General features: G+C 53.5%; 1 protein-coding gene across 1 annotated transcript in view; it reads left to right on the top strand.

Annotated features, from left to right (window-relative positions):
• The window catches only part of WDR72 (WD repeat domain 72), a 42,538-nt gene continuing 26,819 nt past the window's right edge, over nucleotides 1–15,719 (top strand). The window contains exons 1-13 of the mRNA XM_078381042.1: nucleotides 1–725; nucleotides 4,250–4,416; nucleotides 4,742–4,848; nucleotides 6,713–6,791; nucleotides 8,024–8,198; nucleotides 8,644–8,720; nucleotides 9,714–9,833; nucleotides 10,706–10,851; nucleotides 11,279–11,375; nucleotides 11,753–11,894; nucleotides 12,442–12,693; nucleotides 12,920–13,140; nucleotides 13,836–14,031. Coding sequence (XP_078237168.1) covers nucleotides 4,261–4,416; nucleotides 4,742–4,848; nucleotides 6,713–6,791; nucleotides 8,024–8,198; nucleotides 8,644–8,720; nucleotides 9,714–9,833; nucleotides 10,706–10,851; nucleotides 11,279–11,375; nucleotides 11,753–11,894; nucleotides 12,442–12,693; nucleotides 12,920–13,140; nucleotides 13,836–14,031 — 1,768 coding nt within the window. The 5' untranslated portion in view covers nucleotides 1–725; nucleotides 4,250–4,260. The remainder of the gene's footprint in view (nucleotides 726–4,249; nucleotides 4,417–4,741; nucleotides 4,849–6,712; nucleotides 6,792–8,023; nucleotides 8,199–8,643; nucleotides 8,721–9,713; nucleotides 9,834–10,705; nucleotides 10,852–11,278; nucleotides 11,376–11,752; nucleotides 11,895–12,441; nucleotides 12,694–12,919; nucleotides 13,141–13,835; nucleotides 14,032–15,719) is intronic.

Here is a 15,719-nt window from a genome sequence, read left to right as displayed (position 1 = left end):
GGAGAGGCCAGATCTGCCGTACCTGTTCCTTTGTGCTCCGTGCTGGCTTTCTCTCCATGAGGGAACACAGTTGGGCCGTTCCTCTCTTGATTTAATCACTCACCATGAACGGCATGTTCACGAGAGAGAGAGAGAGAGAGAGAACATGGAATTTAATTTTCACACCTTTGGTAGACCTGTAAAGGTCTCGCCTCTCTAGGGAGTCTGTTTCTGCCAACCCCTGATCACCGTAAGCAAATCGAGGGAGCCCCGGACCGAGCGGGACGCCTGCCTTGCTAAGGCCAGCCCAGCCCAGCCCACCGGTCGGTCACCTCGGAAGCAGGCTCAGTCAGGATCTCCAGCTTCCTCGGCAAAGGAGACGCTCAGGGAGCTGAGCGCCAGGGCCAGCCAAGCCCAGTTCCCACCAGCTCAAGCAGGAGCCGCCCCTCCCTGCTGTAAAGGCCAGGGCCAGCCGACCAGCGCCGTCCAAGGACGGGAGGCTTTTCAGGCAGAAGCAGCACCGGCAGGAGAAGGTGGAAGCCCCCCCCCTCGAGGGAAGGAAGGAAGGAAGGAAGGAAGGAAGGAAGGAAGGAAGGAAGGAAGGAAGGAAGGAAGGAAGGAAGGAAGAGGGGAGCACCACTGCTCTCTGGACTGGCAGCCCCCTCCCAGGACTTCTGGCTGAGCAGGAGGAGGAAGACGGTCAGGGAAAGCCTCTGGCCTGGCCTGGGGCCCCAGCCTTTTTGACGGTGAGTGGGAGCGGCAGGATTCGGGCTCTGGGTGCCCCCCCCCAGCCCTGCAAGGACAGCCTAATGGGGTCGGGAGTGCTGGCCTGCAAAGGGAGACCAACCTGGCTTGGCCTCAGCACAGACTTAGGAAAGGGAGCTTCTGGACAAATCGGCCTCCCCTGCCCCACTCTGGACGTGCCCCCAATCTCCCCTCCCCCCCAATACCCATTCGGGCAGCACTGTGGCCTTGTCAGCTGCAAGAGAAGGGCAGGAGAGGTTCTTGCCAGGTTGTGTCTACCCCCCCTTCCCTCCTTCCCTCCCTTGGAAAAGCAGCTGTAGGCAAGCGGGGGGGGGGAGTGGAGGGCAAATTAGCTCCCTGTGCTTCCTGAAAGGCAGTGTTTCCACCCTGAGGGGCTTTCCCCCCCTCCTCTGGGTGCCAATCCTGGGTGAATGGCAGGAGAGAAACTGCTTTGGGGGTGGGGGGAGACATCCAGGGAAGTCAGCGTTCACACGGTGTTTATTTTGGGCCAGGCTATTTTCTCAAAGGACGTGAATGGGTTCACAGCGGCTTATGACCCCTGTCTTCTAACTCGAGGGGGAAAGGGCGCTCAGCACATGTTCAGGGATACCCTTCCCCAGGCTTCCTTCCAGGTTGGTGCTTCACAATCTGGCTTTGGGGGCGGGGGTGGGGGTCCATTCCTGCTGGGTCTTGGCTCAAAGGACATGGCTGGCCACCACCCAGCATGAGCCCTTGATCCAGAGCAGCTGGCTGCCCTCTCTGCACAGAAGCCAGGCCACCCCACGAGTTGGCAGCCTCGGCATTTTATCCTCCTGCTCCTCTGCCGTCCCTCCCGGTGTCCTTTTGGCGACTCTTCCCTAAACAGAGGCTGCCAAGAGGCAAAAGGCAACGAGGCCATTCCTGCTCAGCCAGAGCAGAAGAGGAAAAAGGCGGCGGAGGCGGCGGGGGGGGGGGAGGGTTAGAGAAAATTCAGAGAAGCTGAGGAAGGACTGTGTTGCTGCCTGCCCACCCCCCCTGCCTGCCGCTGAGGCTGGCCAGCGGGGACCTCTTCCTTTCCTCTCCCCCTGGCTTCTCTCTAAATGTCACTCCTGTGTACTGTGTAAACACGATCTGGTGCTGCTGAGAAGCAACGACCAAAACATGACCCACTTGATCAGTTCCGCCCAGTGGGGGGGGAGGACAAGTTCAAGGTCAGGGTAAGAGGAGGCTCTCCCTTCTGACTGTGTGGGGGGACCGTGGTCTCGCCCTGCTGGGCCTTCTGCTTTGAACATGGGGGGGGAGGGAGGAGGGGGGGTTTCCCAGTCCACGCAAATTTAACTCACTTCTCCTTCCTCAGCTGTGTATCCCTGTTTTACTCTTGGGGGAGGGGCGCTTTGTAGCTTCCTGCCCAAACTGGACCTGGCCCCTCCTCCTAGGGGAGCCAGCTGGGCCTTGGCCCCACCCACTCAGCATCCCCCAGGTGGCCTGGATTTCCGCATTTCATCCCAGAGAGCTCTCCTGCTCTTCCTCCTCTTCCTCCACCACCTGCAGCTTCGTTGTTCACCTGAACAAAATTTTTGTGTTTGAGATTTGTTTGTTTTTACTTTTTAAAAACATGTTCCCTGCCTTTTTCTTTAAAAAGGACCCAAGGTGACAATATTGCCACGAAAGACAATATTTTAAAAGACAATAATGACAATATTGTCATGAAAAGACCAGATTTAAAAGCTAAAGAAGTATGAAAATATTTTTAAAAGGCTTAAAAACTATGCAAATATTTAAAAAAAGAGTAAAACAAATACCTCACTAAAATGGTAAACCAAATTAACACCGAAAACACCTTTAAAGTGTCCTTTAAATCCCTTTTGGGAAAGGGAGGCTTCTAAGCAGCCAGTGGGGAACAGGTGCTGAGAGACTTTCCTTCCCATTGCCCTGCTTCCAAGTTTAGGAGCAACATAAACTATTTTAATTAATACTGTGTCACCCAAAGAGCTTGAAGTGGCCAATTGACTTCTACCAAGATAGAGCATGTTGATGAAAACATATCTTTATCGATCATCAAAGAAGCAAATCATTCTTACAATGAAATCTCAAGAAAAATCACACCCCTCTGAGAACATTCCTGAGTGGCAGGCTGAGATTAACATCATAAAATTGAATTTGTGCTTCCAATCTTTGATGTAATCAGCAGCTGGAGGATGGTCCTGCCCTTGCGGTGCTCCTTCTGATAGTGGTGAATTATAGCAGGGAATGAAATAAGAGCTTCTTGTGCCACTCATTCTGGAAAGACAAATGAGATATTACTAGCAGGCAGAGGTGGCTTGAAATGGCCTGTATCGATTCGTGCCTCTGGCTCCTGAGGACGGTTGTCGTGGGGGGGGGGCGGGGAGGTGCCCTGGGGGAAGCCAGTCCCCCATGGAGAGAAGGTTGCCATTCAGCAGAGAGAGTCCCCCCCCCCGAGCAGCGGGGGGGGGACTCCCTGGGAGCTGCTTTTAAAGCAGAAGCGGAGGAAGACCTCCAGGGCAAGGACAGAGACCACCGTGAGCGCCAGCGGAACCTGCTGAGTCGGCCGGCCGCAGGGCGCTGCAAAAGCAAAGGAGAGCAACCCAGGGAGTGTCCAGGCTGTGAGCAAGTGAAACTCAAGTTACCCAGTCAGTGGCTTCCCTTTCCCTCAGCCCTTTTGTGACCTCAGAGAGTCAGACCTCGTGATGTCACAGAAGCAGGCAGGCAAGGGGAACTGGATAAAGATGGAACGAGGCGGACAGGGAGGAAAGCCAGGTAAAATCCAGCTAGGGAAGACATATGGTACTGGCTGGTTGTGAGGGACCTATTTTTCCCCGTCTTGCAGATGGGAAATGAGGTTTAGAAGGCGCAGTCACCCTCAGCGTTCCTGCAAGCATGCAGGCATCTGAGACAGTACTGCTCTTTATGTAGAGACCACACAGAGCCAATCAGACCAAGGATAAAGGGCTGGATACAGATTCAGAAATAGCTGTTCTAACTTGAGTAGGAAAAAGAATCCTTCTCGCCTGAGTTGAAGAGATTGTGACGAGGCCACTTACGGCTGCTGTCCAGGTTCTGCTTAGGGGCCCTGGCCTCATTCTTCCTTACTGCTACTTATGTACAGTACTTCTAAACCAGAACAGGACTATAAAACCCTCCCAAGAGAAAACTGGATTTCAAAGTAGTTGTTTGGTGTATTTAAGATGTTTTCGGATTTATTTATTTATTTATTTTGTGGTTTTTTTTATGATTTAATGGTTTAATTGTCATGTTTAAAAAAATTATTCACTATACACTTTCAAATAAGTTTGATGTGGCATGCTATAAATGTATTAAGCATGGTAGTTTCACCAAATAACCGCATCTCCTGTACCGTATGATGAAATGCCCAGAGTCAGAATCACATCCCCCAAAAGAGGGGAGTGTACCCCGAACAAGGAAGCACCATCTTGTCTGGCATCTCTCTCCTGCGCACAGCGAGTGAACCCTTCCGCTTCTCCCTCTGCTGGAGCGACTGCTGAAATGCCTTTCCTGCTTGTTTCAGGTTAGATTGCCATGAAGGCCTCCTCCACTCAGGTGGTCACCCTATGGGGGAAGCGAGCCCCCGCCCACACCATCACGGCCATCCTGATCACAGAGGACCAGCAGACCCTAGTGACGGGAAGCCACGAGGGACAGATCTCTCTCTGGGATCTCTCGCCAGAACTGAAGGTTGTAGACCAGCGGGCCACCCACCCTGCGGGGGGGCTCACCCCCACCCACCCCCTCTTCTTTCTCTTCACTCCCTGCCATGCACCCTCTCGTCCCCCTATCATGGCCCACAGCTGAAAGACCTCGGCCCTGATGGCCTTGTGCCTCCTGACCGTGCTCCACCTTCCTTGGGGGCTCCCAGTAATCCCGACCCCCCCCAGTTCCCCCTTCCCCCTGATGCCCCTTCTCTCTCATCCTTTGGGCCGGCAGATGTGTTGTCAGCCAAAAGGCCCCTTGGGAAGAGTTCCAGCCTTGTCATCACGTGCTGAACCTTTTGCTCTTCTAGATTTCCTCCAAGCAAATGCTTTTTGGACACACAGCCTCGGTGACGTGTTTGGCGAAGGCGCGGGACTTTGAGAAGCAGCCCTATGTGGTCAGTGCGACTGAGAACGGGTCAGTCCCTTCGCCCTCCCCACCCCACCCTGCCCCCCCACTCCCCTTCTCTTCCTTTCCGCCCCACCCTCTGTCCTCGTTTTCAGACTCAGGTCTTTTTGGTGAGGAAGAGTTCCTTTGGGAGATCAGCAGAGCCTCAACAGCCCAGACCAACACCCTGTGATGCCATGGCCCAGAAGCAGGGGCGCCAGGCAACCCCCTGCTTTGCCTGTGAGGCTTTGGCCTCTGAGTAGCTATGAGCTGGTTACAAGACATATTTGGATGTATGTGTTTTATGTTGAAGGGAGTTCTTTCCAATTATTGGGTAAGGCAGGCATGGAACTTCAGAGGTAAATTACTGAATTTTGTCCCAATTACAATCAGCTGAATAAACAGCTCACTGAATTAGGGAGTTCAATTCCCCATGTGCCTCCAGAGACATGAGCCAGCCTAGGTAGCCCTGGGCAAGCTGTGCAGTCCCAGGATACCCCCAGAACCATTTTGGAGTACTCTGTACCTGGAAAACGCTGGAAGGGGTTACCCTAAGGCAGAACAGAAAAAAAAGAGAGAGAGAGACAAAAGGGGTGTGGCACCTTAAAGACTAGCAATTATATTTAAATGTAAAGCTTTCGTGGGCCTTCTTTGCCCACCTTGTCAGGCATATGAGGTAGAAAGCAGGAATTAACAACATAAAACATTCCTGCTTGACTCTTGAAAGTCAGTGGGGTCTGGTGGCATTTTGCACTTGCCATAATTTACTGTATGGCCTCTGCTTGGTTTTCAGTTCTGCAAATATTCTGGCAAGAGACACAAAACCCGTCAGAAGCAGAAGAGAGAGAGAGAGAGAGAGAGAGAGAGAGAGAGAGAGTGAGTTTAAAGGCCAACTGCAGGCCTTTAACATGATTAAAGGAAGCACCAAAAACAGTGTGTCTTAACAGAGAGAAAGACAAACTGTACCTTTGAGTCTTGTTCTGAAATAAGGGTCCCGTAGTTGTGAAGGAAATGAACAGTAGATAACAGCATAATTATTACATTTGATAATGGCTAAAGAAACCTAAAGAAACCTTTAGTCTTTAGCCAAATCTCCCGGAGTCCGACTCCGGGAGGGAGGGAGGGAGGCAGGCGGTGGAAGGCAGGAGGAGGGCCCGGCCTGCTCTGGGGTCCATCCATGCGGTCACGACAGGACTGAACAACAACAAAGAAACCTTGAAAGAAATTCAGTCCGTTTACATGTGTGTTGTATCTTATCTACTGTTATTTTTGCCTGGTTCTGTGTCTCTTGCCGGACTGTTTGGAGAACTGAAAAGCGAAGGGAGGTGATAAATTGCGGCACCTGCGAAATGCAGCGGGGGGGGGGGGGGGTTCGGCTCGGGGAAGCCCTCGCGGTTCTCCGGCTCTCCTCTGGGTGTCGTCGTTGGTTCGGAACAGAGACGCTCCGGCTCCAGATGTGGTACCCTCACCCCTACCACCCCCCCCACCACCACCCCCGAGCCAGCCTTCCCCCCCCCCGGCGACTCAAAGGCTGGCGGCGCTGCTGATCCTTTTCTGCTGCTCCGGCAGAGGACGGGCTGAGAAAGGAGCCCTGGCGGCGGCTGGCGGGGGGGGGGGGGGCGGCGTGCCGTTGCTTGGGAGGCTGCCGTCCTGGGGGCGGGAGGGCGTCGGGATCAGACAAAAGAGACCCGGGCGGGGCCCGCTGCGCGCCAACAGCCGCCGGAGCGGAAGCCTTTCCACTTGTGGGTCTCCTTCGCCGAAACCGCCGAGCAGAGAGACCCGCTCTCAGCCAGGGGCGGGCGGGCGGGCGGGGGGTTCGGGGCGCTGCGTGAGCCTCCAGCTGCCCGGCCGGAAAGTTTCGCGAGAGTCACGCCAGCGGTCTCTCTTTTGGCAGAGAAATGTGCATTTGGAGCGTGGCCGGCGGAGACTGTGTCGAGACCACGAGGCTCCCCTTTACACATACGGCCATCTGTGTGAGTACGGAAGGCTCCCCCCCGGGAGGTCTCTCCCCGGGGCCCCCCCGCAATACCTCCCGCCCCCCCCGCCCCCGTCTGTCCACCCAGGGGGACCCGCCGGCAGCCTTCGCTCTGAGAGGCTGGGGTTTGGGGGCCCCCCTGGCTTTCCTCTCCTAAAAGAGCGCCTCCCTATTTTCCAAAGTCAGATCCACAGAAGTGCCCAGCAAGGGTATTGCGAGGTGGGGGTGGCTTTCTTTGTGGCGGGGGGGGGGGGGTTGGCGGGCAGTCGTGAGAATTACAGCAACTGGCCGCATCAGGAGGGAGGCTCCCTCCCTCCCTCCCTCCCGGTAAGCACACTGACCTGCGAGGGCTGCACCAGTATCCCAGGATGGAGGTTCCTTTCAGGGGCCCTGGGGCACCGGCCTGGTTGCTCTTGTGGGTCTGTCTTTTTGCCTGCCTGCCAGCCTGGGCTGGGCTGGGCTGGGCTGGGCTGGGTGGGCAGATGTCCTGGCCAGGCTGACCCTCGCCAGAAACAAGCAACCCCCCCCCCAGGAGAAACACTCTGCAGCCTCTTGGGGAAAGGCCACAGGTTCCTCAGGGGAGCCAGCCCCCTTTCTGTTTCTGACCCACATTGCCCAGGCTGGGTGGCTGCTCTTGCAGGCTGGCTGAAGGTCCCCCTGAAGGTCCCTCTTAGCCTGTTGGATACAAGGAACTGCCGCCAGCTTAGCCAGCGCTGAGCCAAGGGGCCACCTATGCCTGTTGGGAGGGGTGTGAGGCTCCCGGGGGTCCCACAGTCTGTGACTGACATCACCGGGTAGGTGTGGAATTGAAGAGGCAGGCAGGTGTGCTGTTTCCTTCATGGCGCACCTGGTGCCTCCCAGCTATTCCAACCTGCTTAAAGGTAGTCAGACTCTTGTCATATCTGGCCCAGCTACCCGTGGAGGGTGGGGGTGGGGGTGGGGGTGGGGAAAAGCCTCCAGCCAGGGCCCAGGAACCTTCCATCTTCCCATCCTTGGCCTGGCATGAAGGACTGGTGCCCGACCATGCTTGGGTTTGCCAGCCAGGGAATTCCCCACATTCTGCACGCCTCCGGGTAGCCCAAAGATGCCTTTGCTGGCATTTCGTTTCCAAGAGCACAAACGAGAGGCCACTAATAGAAAGCAGCCTTTTGTGGGTGTTGTGTGGCCTCCTTGGTTCACCTGCTGCGGTTCTCTCTCTCTCTCTCTCTCTCCCCCCCCCCCTCTGCTCAGTATTACCACAGCTCGTTCCGCATGACGGGGGAAGGATGGCTCCTCTGTTGTGGACAATATAACGATATCCTTGTGATCGATGCCAAAACGCTGGTGGTGCTTCATGCCTTAACCTCTTCTCACTCATCGGACTGGATCAGCTGCATGTGCTTAGTCCACTCCCCGAGGATTCAAGGTACCTATGCCGTGAAAAAGACGGGTGGCTTTGTTTGAGCTGGGCGGGGGGGGGGTGGCGATGATGATGACCGATCTGTCTTTATAGCACTACACCGTGCCAGCTCCAAGATTACAAGATTGCCTTGGCCCGTGTTACTTAGGGGCTGGAGGGGGGAACTGGGAATCGTCGGCTGCCCTCTCCTCCTGAGTGAGCAGGGACCCTGCCTGCTTGGTCGGCTGCCCTCTCGGCTGTCCCGCGTGCTCACCTCATCGTTCCTGTCTTCTCCTCCCTGGTGGCCCCCTCTGCCCTTTTTCTTCTCTCTGGAAGGAGCCCAGCTATCTCCCATTTCTTCCTCACCCTCCTCCCTGACCTCCCTCAGGGCCCCCACCCCACCCCTCCCAGAGGGGGAGCCTGTGGGTGGGTGGGTGCCTGCTGAGTCTCGCCTTGTCTTGCTTCCCCACAGAGGATTCCTTAATAGCCGTATCCGTGGCAGGAGACCTCAAAGTGTGGGATCTGTCCTCTTCTGTCAGTAGGATTCAGGTAAGAGCCTGCGGAGAGCCTGTCCCCAAATACGGAAGCGCCACCGGCCAAACATTGTTGTCCAGACTGGCTTGTTCTGAACAGAGCTGTTCCATCTGGAGTCTCGTTTTGTTTCAGACAGAGGAGGTTTCAGAGAACTTTGGGTCACTTTGGGGGGGGCGGGGGGCGGCAAAAGAGTGGCTGGCAGAGGAAGAACAAAAGCATAGCCTAGGTCTGTGATGAGAGGACCATCCCACCCCCAGGGGCCTGGACTGTTCTGAGATCTGGGAACTGAAGAAGGCCTTCCTGGCTTGGCTCTCTGGGCACCAGGACGGGCACACAGAGCCACCAAGGGTCAAAGATCAAGGCAAGGCCGGTCCAGCATCCTGCGTCCCACCATAGGCAGTCAGAGGCCCCTCCAAGCCAGCTAGGAGGGTGACAGCCCTCTCCCACCTGTTTGTTTTCCAAACACTGGTCTTGTGAGATACTGTAAAGGGGCCGTAACCTAGTGGCAACTCCTTACCACCTTTCTGAAATGGAGCTGGCGTTTGTTGCCATGGCCCACCACAAAGGGAAGCCCAAAGAAAGGACAGAGCCGCCCTGGGGCAGCGACGCCAGGGCTCCAGCCTGCACTTTGGCTGGGGGAGCCTGGGGCGCCAGGAGGATGTGGCTGGTGCCACACTCCTCCTTTGCAGGAGGAGGAGGAAAGACATGTGGTCTCAACGGCTGCCTCCAGGCTCCCACCCACGGCGTTGCTCGCCTCTTCCTGCCTTTCTCTTGGGCAGGGAAGCCAAGGGAGGAATGAATGGCCGAGTCACCCCACCACCACAGCCTCAGGGGCCACCCGTGAATCCTGCCCCCCTCTCGCCTGGCTCATTTCTCCTTTAGGGTACAGGCAGCAGCCGAGGAGCTTCCCCCCCTCCCCAAGGACAAAATAGGAGGCTGCTGCCCCTGCCCCCCCCCGCCTGGTGGGGTCTTCCTTCCTCTACCACTTCTTTCGCTGTTCATCTGCAGGACCAGCGATGTGTTCACGAGAGGGAATCCCAGGATCTGGACTGCGCGCCTTGCCGGGCCATCCGGTTTTGCACCTACACGGAAAGGCTTCTCTTAGTCGTGACGTCTTCCTGCTGGAAGGTATGAGCTGTAAAATGGAATGTGGGATTGCCTCCCTCTTCTTGGTGCAGAACTTCAAAAGTTGAGGGAATCCCAAATGGTGAATGGAAAGGGGAAAGGATCCCATATGGCCATCATAACATTGGAACGGCACCCCTACAATATTGATACGATGACAAATTGAAGACTTTATCCTACTTCAGTTTCACTAAAGATGACATTTTGCTGAGTTTGAAAAGCTAAGCTAAACAGTATTAGGGGGTTACTCTTCAAATGCTATTTCTATATTCTAGATAGAATTAAAGCAATCTTCTATCCAGGTTAAATTGATCTGGAAAGATTATAATTTTAGGCTCCTGCCTCTGGGCATTTTCTGCCAGAGTTTCTCGCAGAGGTCATGGGCGAGGTGTTCTTCCTGACTTGGCAAATTCTTCTGGCCAACGAGGGAGTGCCAGGTTGGCAGGGGACTCCCTGCCCTAAAACTGTCCCCTCTGCTGGGAAAAGGGGGCTGTGAAGGGGTTCTTACACCAGCTGCCTTCCTCTGTGCTGGCAGGAGCTGCCTGTCCTGCTCCCTGCCCGTTTGGCATCGATCTCAGGGAGATTTGGGATCAGGGCCACAATGTTTAGTGGTTTCTGGCTCTGCTGCTTTGTGGACTTGGATCGTCTTTTGAATTTTTAGAATGGCTCATGGATGGGACTGCCATTTATAATGGGGATGGTCTCTGGGCTTGGAGGAGTCCCATCCTGGGACCTGAACTGGATGGAGTGAAAGTTGACCCCAAACCAACTCTTCCTTTTCCCACCAGAGGGATCTCTATCCATTTCAGCATGTCTAACGAAAAGCACATCTGCTCCCCCTTTCCCCCCCCCCGCCCCCCCACTCTTGGCTTTAGGTGTATGATTACTGTGACTTTTCCTTGCTGTGGACTGAATTTAGCCCAAGTGGCCAGTGCTTTTCTGGGGGTGAAGTCCTGGCGGCTCACCGGCTGATCATTTGGACGGAGGGGGGCCTTGGCTACATCTACCAGCTGCTGAACAGGTGGGCTCGGGGGGGAAGGGCGGCCAAAAACTTTTGACATCAGCTGAATGTCAGGGCAGGGGGGGCAGCTTAATACGGAAATTGCTTCCATGTCGCCCGGGATTGAAGGTGGAACCAACCCACTTCAGCCGTGTGTGTGTGTGTGTGTGTGTGTGTGTGTGTGTGTGTGTGTGTGTGTGTGTGAGAGAGAGAGAGAGAGAGAGAGAGAAAGAGAGAGAGGGCAGCCTGCTTTTGTATGACCGGGGGGGGGGGAAGTGCAGTAGGCTGTGACAGGCATGGGGTGGTTGCTGCTGACATGGGGGTGGGGGTAGTGGTGGGGTGGGCTGAGGAGAGAGTGGGTACAATGACATTTCACTGAGATGGGGGGTGCCTGGGACTCTCTTTGCCTGTCCCTTTGAGGCACACCTCTCCACCCCCATTTATTTAGTGGCCTTTCGCGAAGCATCCCGTCATCTCATGGAGGAGTGCTCAAAGAAACGGTTCATCCTGTCTTACTTTGTTCTACTGGTGTGGAAGAGAATAAGGTAAAGCCATCAGGTGGGCATCGGGGCCTCCCACGAAATGAAGGCCTTGCTCCCCCACTGTGCTCATTTTGACAAAGGTCTTCTGCTCCTGCTGCTTGGAGGCCTCCATAAGGGGGGGGGGATGGAAAATCTGTACAATGGGAATACAGAAAGGTCACATGAACAATGTACTGAACCGGCTCTGGTAGCTCTCCAGGCAGCTGAGGAATGACCTGTCCCCCCCAAAAAGGATAGAACCACAAGAAAACTATCAGGATTTGGGGGGGGGTATTTTGCTTTTCTTTCTTTCTTTTTCTTTCTTTCTTTTTTCTTTCTTTCTCTCTCTTTTTGGTGCATATAATTAACACTGTTGTTCTCTGGGGGCTTTGCCTAAACAGAGTTTCTCTTACATTATGGGCTTCATAAATGAAAGAAAGGAGCCTTTTTATAAGATTCTTTACTCTGGAGAAGCTTCTGGGAGGATCACTTTGTGGCATATTCCTGATGTACCAGCGTCAACGCTGGATGGCTCCCCAAAAGGTATGGATTCCTAAATCTCTTAGACCATTTCTTGTTAAAAAGGGAAGTTGCTCTATAGAGACTTATTTGACTGAAGAGAAGTTGACTACACTGACAAATAAACAAATTAAGGAAACATTATCAAGCCCTAGAATCCTGCATCCTAAAATTTGAAGGCCTGCTATGAACAGAAAACTTCTGTTTCATTTTCCAGTTTAATTCAGGGATTCATTTTAGCTGCCTGTTCTGAACTCAGAAGACAGCAATTATATATGAATGATACATTAGGCAGTGTTTTGATGGAGAAGTGGGATGTCACTGTAATGAACAGATCTATATGGATCTCATGATAAACAAATACATGTACCTGGCAGACAGACAGACAGAACCCAGGACAGTGTCTTCTTGAGAGGCAGGATCAGCCACAGTGAAACATAAGCTTTGCTTTAAAAGCAGGATCAGTGCTGAACCAGGTTGACTGCAGGACGACCTCAGAAAAGTGAGAGAGGAGGTCACCTCCTTGTCTCCAAAGAGTTGTTCTTCAGGAGGCGTCTCCTTTTCTCCACAGAGATTCCAATTGCTGCCTCCTGTACTCTTCAGGACTGCTTTGATGAGCACAGCCCAATGGCCATAGATATGGTGGATCACCTCTGTGGAGGCGACGGGCCCCCCAGAAAGGCCACCACCACCACCACGTCCTCCGTGTACATTCCCAGCCTCAATAAACTGGTGTGTGGGTGTGCAGATGGCCGGATCTTCGTAGTCCCGGCTCTGACGGCGGCCAAGGTCTGGCTCATGGACGATCCTTCCTTGCTGAAAGGTAAGCCGCTGCCCAGGGAGATCTGCTGGCATTCTGGCTGGTACTTTACGTTGTTAAATGCAGGGTTCCCAGGTGGGGTGACAACAAAGCCTGGAAAACATCCCCACGACCAGCTGCCTTTTGCCACAATGTCTGCTGCTTGCACCCAGAAGCTCCCGTGTGGGCAAGAGGAAGGCTGCTGCTGAGGTCCCTCCCTCCCATCCTGCCCACCCTCTCTTTCTTTCAGACTCCCTGCCTCACCGGATACTCCACGGCCACAGCAGCAGCGTCACATCCCTGCTTTATCTTCATGGCTGCTCAGCCCGGTTTGATCCCAGTTGGCTTGTGTCAGGAAGCCAGGATTCTTGCGTGATCTGGTGGGACATGTTCACGGGGAAAATCTTGCATTGTTTTTCTCTGCAAGCTGGTCCTGTCACAGATCTGCTGCTGTCCTCAGAGAACTACCGAGTGAGTGCCCCATGGAGGAGGGGGCCGAGGGCCGAGGGCCATTCTTTGCACCTGTGGGACATGCATGGCTGTAGTTCTGTCCATGCTCAGTCCCATGCCTTGTCCGCTCTGTGCTGGAGGAGTGGCTTGCCATGCTTTGCATACATCTTTGCAGCTGACAAATGTGTTCTTTAAAGCAGTATTCTAATATCCTCCCACACCCCCAATTCCAGCAACAAAGGCCATGTCAAAACAACAACAACAACAAAACCCCAAAACCAACTGTCTTAATTCTTTTTGTAGTTTTGGAAAGGTAGGCTGAGTAACAGGACCAGGGGACAAAACTGGCCAGACCTCAGGAGACAGAAGCAGATAAGCTGCCGGTGTGGGTAGCTGGGCAGTCCCCCTCTAGTCCCATTTTCAGGCCTGGACTTCTCCCGTTTGCCTTTCGGCCCCACCTGGATTGCCAGAAGTGCGGCCGATCCCTTTCCATATCCTACTGCCTTTGCTTTGCTCCAGGCGCTTATGAATTGAGCACGTGCCTGTGTATACGTACCTCCTTTCATGGGCCCAGACACATGGCGTGTCATCACCTGTTATTTTCTCGTGTGGGATGCATGCACCTACGTGTTCGTAATGTGTGTGTGTGTGTGTGTGTGTGTGTGCAGGCCAGAAACAGCACCACTTAGAATGGCTATTTTGACCTGTCTCTGCAGTTTAAAAGCTATCGGCTCGTGTGCTGCTTGTGTGGTGACCATTCTGTGGTGCTTTTGCACCTCCAAGAGCGAACCTGCATCTTGCACGCCAGGAAACACCTTTTCCCAGTGAAGAGGCTGCACTGGCACCCTGTGCAAAATCTGTTAATCGTTGGGTGTGAAAATGATTCCATCTATATCTGGGACATTGAAACAGGTAACCCAAGACTTCTCTCCTTCTGAGTTGCCTTTTTTGTTTGGATGATTTGCAAGGAAACCTTAACTTTTGGCTGAAGAGCTAAAATCAGAACCAAAATTACTGTACTTCCCCTCAAATCCTAAGTAGTGAATGATTAGCTGCCTGCCTACTGAGATATTTCTCAGAGGTCCTGCTTGTGTTCTCCTGCCAGGTCAGAAATGCTGATGTCTGAACAGCTTCCTAAAAGCCCTCGAGGAAAAGTCAGAAGCCCATGTTTGTCACAGGTGGCACTGATCCCATTTAAAGTTAAATTTGGAATGAAATCAGATAACCACTTCCAGTCCTACCAACGTGCATCTAGGTATCAAGGTGCAAGTTGCTTCATTGTTGAAATAATTACAAACAACATCAGCTCCTCTACTGTAATTCTATAAACTTCATTAATCTACATTGTTTCTATGTTTCATAGGCATGAAATGAAATCCAAAAGTAACAAATGTATTGAAAACATTATAACAGCTACACAGATTAAGTTCTTAAGGCGAGGTACCACTGAACAAGGGAAACCATAGAGTTGAATGCTTAAACAGAAGTCCATTCTTGCAACTGCAGGTGTGATTGCCATCTGAAATTGTTACAACTACAAGGAGATGCAAACAACAGTACATTCAAAAACAAAACTTAAGTTGTAAGCAGAATTTAAATTATAATCATGTTTCAAAGAGAAGAAAAAAGACATGTTGGACACAAGCAGGAGGATGGTTCTGTGTCCACATTTTGCTCCTGGGCTTCCTGTGTGCACCCCAGGGTCTGCCATGGGCGCCAGGGGTCCTGGACAAGGAAGATCCTTGGTCTGACCCAGCACAGCAACAGTTCTGGCATTCCTGGGATGTGGTCACCGCATGTGTAAGAGTGCTGTGCGTAAGATACTGAAATAACAACAACCCAAGGCCCGTGTCCTGCCCTGAGGCTGACCGGCAGGACCATCACCAAGCTTCTAGCAAGCCTCAGCCTTTCCAAAGCCTGCCTGGCGACAGGGGCCCCCAAGGGCACCTTGACCAGACCCTTCACACCTGCTCCACTTCGGCTCACAACTTGCACAACTGAGGGGCGGTTGCCTCGTTTTGTGAGTGAGTGAGGCAAGTGTGATCAGTGCTGCCCTTTGAGCTTTGAGGTTGTAGAGGCTCCCAGGTCGCTTCCTGGCTGGCATCCAGTGCAAACCACTTCAGCATCTCCTTGAGCAAAGGGGTGTGTGTGTAAGGGGAATGGGCTTGACTGTGTCGGAGGATGGGGGCACCATTTTTATGTGTGCCTCATGCCAGACACAGTCCAGGGAAATCTGTGTCCTCTCTGGTGTGCTGATGGCCTGGTTGGGACATCGCTTATCTAATACCTGGCCAAGGGTTCCCTCGAGCAGCAGTGCTTCTGCTCCAAGGTGGCGGGAGGGTGGTCAGTATGGCAAGCCTCAGGCGGAAGGAGACCGTGGGACGTCCAGGCACCTAAGAGTTAGTGGAAGATGCCTTTGGGGGCTTGGACCTTCAGAGGCCTTGTGTTTCCAGTAAAGATGAATTAAGGCCCAAATTAAGGCCTGAGGAGGACAGAGGGAAACTTGCCTGGGACCCTTTGCCCCTCTCAGCCCTCGAAATCAACAGGAGCATTTGGGGCCCCGTCAGAAAGAAAACGGAGGGAGCAGAAAAAGATCTCCT

The sequence above is a fragment of the Pogona vitticeps genome, chromosome 12 (genome assembly GCF_051106095.1).
Source record: "Pogona vitticeps strain Pit_001003342236 chromosome 12, PviZW2.1, whole genome shotgun sequence".
Lineage (NCBI taxonomy): Eukaryota > Metazoa > Chordata > Lepidosauria > Squamata > Agamidae > Pogona > Pogona vitticeps.
Note: the sequence above shows the minus strand (reverse complement) of the source record. Positions and strands in the feature narration are given on the sequence as shown.